Below are 5,942 nucleotides of genomic sequence, written 5' to 3' on the forward strand. Positions count from 1 at the left end.
ATCTTCCGGTTAGACGTAGTCCTACGTCAAAAATCCATTGGTCAATAGTTTGACGACAATAAATAAATAAATAAATAAATGTTCATTTATGAAATTCCCGTTGACGGCATCGAGTTTCGTTTTCTGACATTGTGAAGCGAAAATCTTATTTGATTTACAGATGGAGTAAACGCGCTTTTATAATTAAAATTATAAATGAAAACTTACCTTTTCGTATCAAATCTATGAAATAAAGAAACACTTTTTTTTCGCAAATGGTGACAAATATTAAACAAAAACTGTATCGGATAATAATTTATATTATAATGATGGATTTCTAAGAAAATAGCAGAGAAATCCGCGAAAACGCAAATCGTTTTGGAATAGATAAATAATAGACGAGAGAATGAAACATTATACAACTGCGGACCGGAGATTTTTTTATGAAGATTTATATGACAGTTGTCATTTCCAATCAGTAAAATTTTGTATATTTATTACAGATAATTTTCATTCAAAGTGAAAAGTATAAAAATCAGGAAAAATCAGGAAGGTTGGCATCTCTGATGATAAGAGATATTTGAATCTATCCACAAATAAAATTTAGAGTAATAACTTTTCCCTTCACTTTTAAACATTTTCATTGTTGGAAAAGTATTACCAAATGTATATGCCCTATGTTATTTTATTTTGATTTTGTTTTTCAAAATGAGTTTCAGCCTTTGGCTAGTTCATGACTTAACTATCAATCACCCGTTTTCCTTCGCCTCATCGTCACCTACCTCCAACAGCCGATTGAACACCAGAGGACAAACCATATTCCCATGCGACCTGATCCTTCCTTCAACTATGTTACCCATACTAGCCTTGAAGAAAAAAAGCAGGTAAAAGTCCAGTCTTATTGGAATAATATAAGGCTATTATTTGTAAACTTCAAACAATGATTTTTTCGCACTGTAGAGTTAATGCAATCGAGGTTTACAAATAAACGAGTTAAAAAAAACAAACGTCTGTGTAAATAACACACACTAGTTTGGTGTTCTCTCAGTAATGGAATACACGTAAAAATGTATAATGAAATAGTTATCTCATTTTCTATAGCTTTTAACGTCCCTACTGGGAAATTATGCTGACTTTTTATTCAGTGCTCTGAATATACTTTCTTGGGTATTAAACAGAATGCTTTCTAATCCACTACCATTTTTGATTTCGAGTACAGGTTGTGGGAAAAATTGACATCATCCCCATTGAACGATAGAAATACCAGTATAAAATATTCACTTCGTCAATTATTACGTAGCTAATGATTGCGATGAGAAAGTCAAGTTTAACAGCTTGGATGAGACAGGAATTTATATCACTTGAAAACTAGCCCGATTTGTCATTCAACGGGACAACGCGTTGCTAAGCGTAGGTTATAAACACCTTAGAAATTTATGTTAATTTTTTTCAACAGATAAAAGAATCCATTCGAATGTTTTGAAACGGATCTAAAAATCAACATTATCTATTAACAGTCCGAAACCTCTAAAAGTTAGGAATTGTTACGTCGCTAAAGTATTTAATCGACAACAAACGAATCCACGTTTCTAATGCTGAGATCAAAAATTATTATAATTTAAACACAACAATAACATTGTTGTTTTTGAACATGACATGTGTAAAAGCGGGTTTGCGATGAGTCAAAACGTTACCGCGCCACTTACGTAACATTGTGGTGTAAAAGCAGGAGAAAAGCAATCACTACTAGTATTGAAGTCATCATTCCAGATTCCCCCGTGTCTCGAAAGCCAATCATCCCGCTTCCTCATGCAAATTGCCATCTGCCACATAACCAGCTTTGGAGCGCAAAAAAGCTAATTGATTTAAAATTTATGGGTAATTACCACATAATTCAAATAAAAGCATTTAAGTGCCAGCTTCTTGAATGAATTCACTGCTGCCGGTGTGCATTGGTAGTATTATGGGAATACAGTGAGAATAAAAAAAACAACCACCATCTTCGATACCAAGCCCGACTGGCTGACTAAAAACCAGTTCCGTCGCAAAACAAGCTCAACCTCGCGTCAAAACAACAACAAAAACTAAAAGGATCGCTACACGCACGGTGGAAACTGAAAATCATTAAAAGTTTCCTCAAATCATTATCCCTCGGATAAAGCGTAAATTCATAATTAATCATGTAATTTATTTAGCCGTCCTTCGCCCCGCGGGAGCTCGCACAGCGTCACGCTTGTTCCGCGGACCGTCAGCATCCGCTAATCCGCGGCGGAGTCCCGCGGGGGGATGGATGGTTCTCGCGAGGCGCAGAATACACCAAGAAGACATCTTGTTATGTATGTACATTGTGCATATGACGGTGCACACATTCAGCGGCGCAAAAAGATAAATATTTGCTGGGGTAAATGTAAGTGCGAGCCCCCTGCAGACTCGCGTTCAGGCAAGCCACTCCCACTTGCGCTTTTGGCCGACGATGAATGGTGGCAATGGGTTTTTTACCAACACACACACCCTCCCTCCGTACACAAGAGTCTGCTTCTGCGCAGCATCGGTGTATTGGAGATGGTGAGAATCCATTTTCTAGTGTTGGTGTTCCGTGCTCTCTCAAAGCACTGGGCGAGGAAGTAATACTCTGCAGTGAGAAGGGGTGTGCGCCTGTTACCTATTCTCTTTTTTCATTCAGCTTTTCATTCATTCAGTTTTTCTTGTCAGTGGGCGATCCGGGAGGGCAGTGTGTTAGAGTGAAACAGCCAGCTGTGGCATTCGGTTGAAGCTCGGCCAATGATCTACTCCTGGCGGATGGATATTTTTTGTGTCAGTATCAGTCGAGCAAGAGTATCGAACGGATCGTGTTCTCTATTCGGAAGTTATTGATTGATAATTTAGAAAGCTAATTAATGCAATCAATCATAAACGATTATCGCAAAACATAAGTGCAGTGGAGGTGCAGCACAAGTGTTGAAACCAAACATTGTTTGAACTGTGAGCCGAAATCGGTACCGGACATTGTGTAGCAAAATAATTAACCTTTGCAAGTGATTTAGTGTGTGATTAAACAACATCCAAAAACACCATGCCTCGTCCATCTCGTGAATCCTACGGGGATCAGAAACCCCCCTACTCGTACATCTCGCTGACCGCCATGGCGATCTGGAGCTCACCGGAGAAGATGCTGTGTCTCAACGATATCTACAAATACATCACGGATCGGTTCCCCTACTATCGGAACAACACCCAGCGCTGGCAGAACTCGCTGCGACACAACCTCAGCTTCAACGATTGCTTCATTAAGGTTCCACGGCGCCCCGATCGCCCCGGTAAGGGCGCATACTGGACGCTGCATCCGAAGGCCTTCGATATGTTCCAGAACGGAAGTCTGCTGCGTCGCCGCAAGCGCTTCAAGCTGCACGACAGCGACAAGGAAAGCTTGAACGAGGAATTCATCGCCCTAGCCAACATGAATCGATTCTTCATGTCCCAAGGTGGCCAGTTCCATGATCCCTACTACTCATCGATGCCGGAGAATATCAACCCAAACATGATGTATGCGCCCATGTCACCTCCCAACTCACCACCGGAGGGCCAACGGGCATCCAGCCAATCACCCGAACAGCCCCAATCCGCCTCATTCGGGTCATTTCATGGTATGGCTGCCGTGACCAACTCCACCACTCAATCAGCTAGCAAGCCAAAGCGTCCGTTCACCATCGAGAGTCTGATCGGGGACGATTCGGACAGCAAGGAGGAAAGCTCATCATCGGATTCGGATGATTCGTCGACGATTCCGTCGGCGGTTTCGATGCCATCGAATCCGTTGCATCTCGAGCAGCTGCAAGCTTCCATTCATCTCAGCCAGCAGATTCAAGCCCAGCAACAGGCTGCTTTCAATGAGTACGCCGTGGCAGCGGCCGCTGCCGCCCACCATCACCACCAGCACCAAGTGGCAGCCGCTGCAGCTCTGGCCGCTTCCGGTGCGGCCCAGTACGGCATGCATCATCTGCTGATGCCCATGGGCAAGTTACCGACGCCAACGTTCTATCTCCCACCTCCGTATCAAACCCCGGCGGTACCACTTCACCATCATCATCATCACCATCTGCAAGGTGGTATGCCGCAGCCGACGGAATCGCGCCCGGTTCACATGATGGATCCTCGCAGTGACGCAAACAGCATGGTGATCGGTTAGAGTTGCAGTCGCATGCGATTTTAGTTATCGTTTCCCAGGCGGAACTTCGGAGCTTTGATTCAGTTTGACTACATGTGTAGTGCGTTAGGATAGTTATTTATTATTTCCCCGTTCCAAAGGTGCAATATTTACTTTAAATCTCGCCGATGGTAACAGAGTCGGATTTGTTAGGTTTTTTTTATTCCGATATTTATACAAGAGGATTAGTTCAACGTTGCTTATCGAATGAGTCAGCCAATATTAGAGAGAAGTGATAGGGCATCCGAGCACACACACACACGCTACACGCACGCGCTACAAAGTGAATGTGATTATTAGCTAGTAACCGAGAAGAACAATACCTGTTGCCCGATAGTTTATAAGTTATATTGATGGACTGATAAATATATTTTGTAGTATGATAAGAATAAACTGAATTGAACTTTTTTTTAAATTGAACGAATACGTTTTGTTTTGTTTCCGAAAATAATGACCTCCTTCATCTCCAGACGCTTCGTTGTATATCCGCTTGCGGTGAGTTAACATATTCCTCAGTAGCATTTCAGTTCATTCTTCAGTGTATTTGCAATCTATTTTGATAACTACACTTCTGTATTCCACCAAACATCGATAGCCTATTCCCAATAGCAAATTACTGGATTAATTTGATACTCCAACATTTCATTGACCGATTGCTGCCAAACTTTAGAAGCTAACGGATTAGATAAAAATATACGATAATACAAATCTTTTGGTGTCGAAGATGTTTAAATATTTCGTAACGATGCATGTTGCTCACTTTTTTTTCAATTCATTTATTTGTAAGGCTCAATCGCATAAGCTTTGCGGAGCCGCCAATTCAGGATTTGTTTATACAAAATTTCAACTTAAATCTATGTTTAGTAGCTTTCGACCGATTACTCGCGGTTTACTCGAGGTTAGTGGGGCAACAATTTTTGTGGGACGCGTCAGGTTAGGGATATGGATATGAGGTATCATTGTCTCAACCGAGGGTTTCCGCACGCACTGTAACATTGTGCATAATGACCAGGAATAGCATCTGGTGTTCGACTAGCTGTCGAGAGTGGGCGACGGTGAGATGAGGGGACAAGACAAACAAATTAATAACGAAAAAAAAAAACACAAAAGCATTAAATTCTTATACTAGACCATTTCGCAAATATATAGATCAACTGCATGTAGCAGATGTCGCGAGTTCCCAACACGTCTCTGACAGGAACATAGGGTTGCCTTCTTTGGGCCTCAAGGGCATGCCAAAGGTAGTCCCTGGCCGCATGATTATCCGTACATTGCCAAACTGCGTGATCGATGTCATCGTAACCGTTTCCACACCGACAGCCGTTGCTTTGAACAAGATTTATTCTATGGAGGTACACATCTAGCGAGTAGTGGTTGCACATAAGTCTACTCATTACACAAATGAAGTCACGACTTGCGTCCAAACCTTTGAACCACGCTCTCGAAGAAACATTTGGAATAATTGAATATAACCATCGCCCAAGACTTCCAGCGTCCCAATCGGTTTGTCAACTCAAGAGGGAACTCTGACGCAGTAATTGGAAAAATTCATCGTATGAGATCTGTCTATCAAACAATTCGCCTTCCTGGGCACCCACCTTTGCGAGAGTGTCCGCCTTCTCATTGCCAGGAATTGAGCAATGAGAGGGGACCCATACAAAGGTTATCTTATAAGATTTTTCGATCAGCGCATTCATCTGCTGCCTCACTTTTGTGAGGAAATAACTGGAGAGCCTCAAGCGAACTGAGGCTATCCGAG

The 5,942-nt window shown here is 42.1% G+C and overlaps 1 protein-coding gene across 1 annotated transcript; it reads left to right on the top strand.

Moving 5' to 3' along the window:
• Positions 1 to 2,814: 2,814 nt before the first annotated feature.
• LOC129761843 (fork head domain-containing protein FD4-like) lies at positions 2,815 to 4,565 on the top strand. The gene has a single exon (XM_055759636.1). It carries the CDS (start codon positions 3,053 to 3,055, stop codon positions 4,163 to 4,165), a length of 1,113 nt encoding a protein of 370 aa, XP_055615611.1. The 5' UTR covers positions 2,815 to 3,052; the 3' UTR covers positions 4,166 to 4,565.
• Positions 4,566 to 5,942: the final 1,377 nt, after the last annotated feature.

Source organism: Toxorhynchites rutilus, chromosome 1, assembly GCF_029784135.1.
Source record: "Toxorhynchites rutilus septentrionalis strain SRP chromosome 1, ASM2978413v1, whole genome shotgun sequence".
Lineage (NCBI taxonomy): Eukaryota > Metazoa > Arthropoda > Insecta > Diptera > Culicidae > Toxorhynchites > Toxorhynchites rutilus.

Bases quoted from the DNA above. Each gene is read 5' to 3' on its own strand.
- LOC129761843 (XM_055759636.1), top strand. From the start codon at position 3,053: ATGCCTCGTCCATCTCGTGAATCCTACGGGGATCAGAAACCCCCCTAC.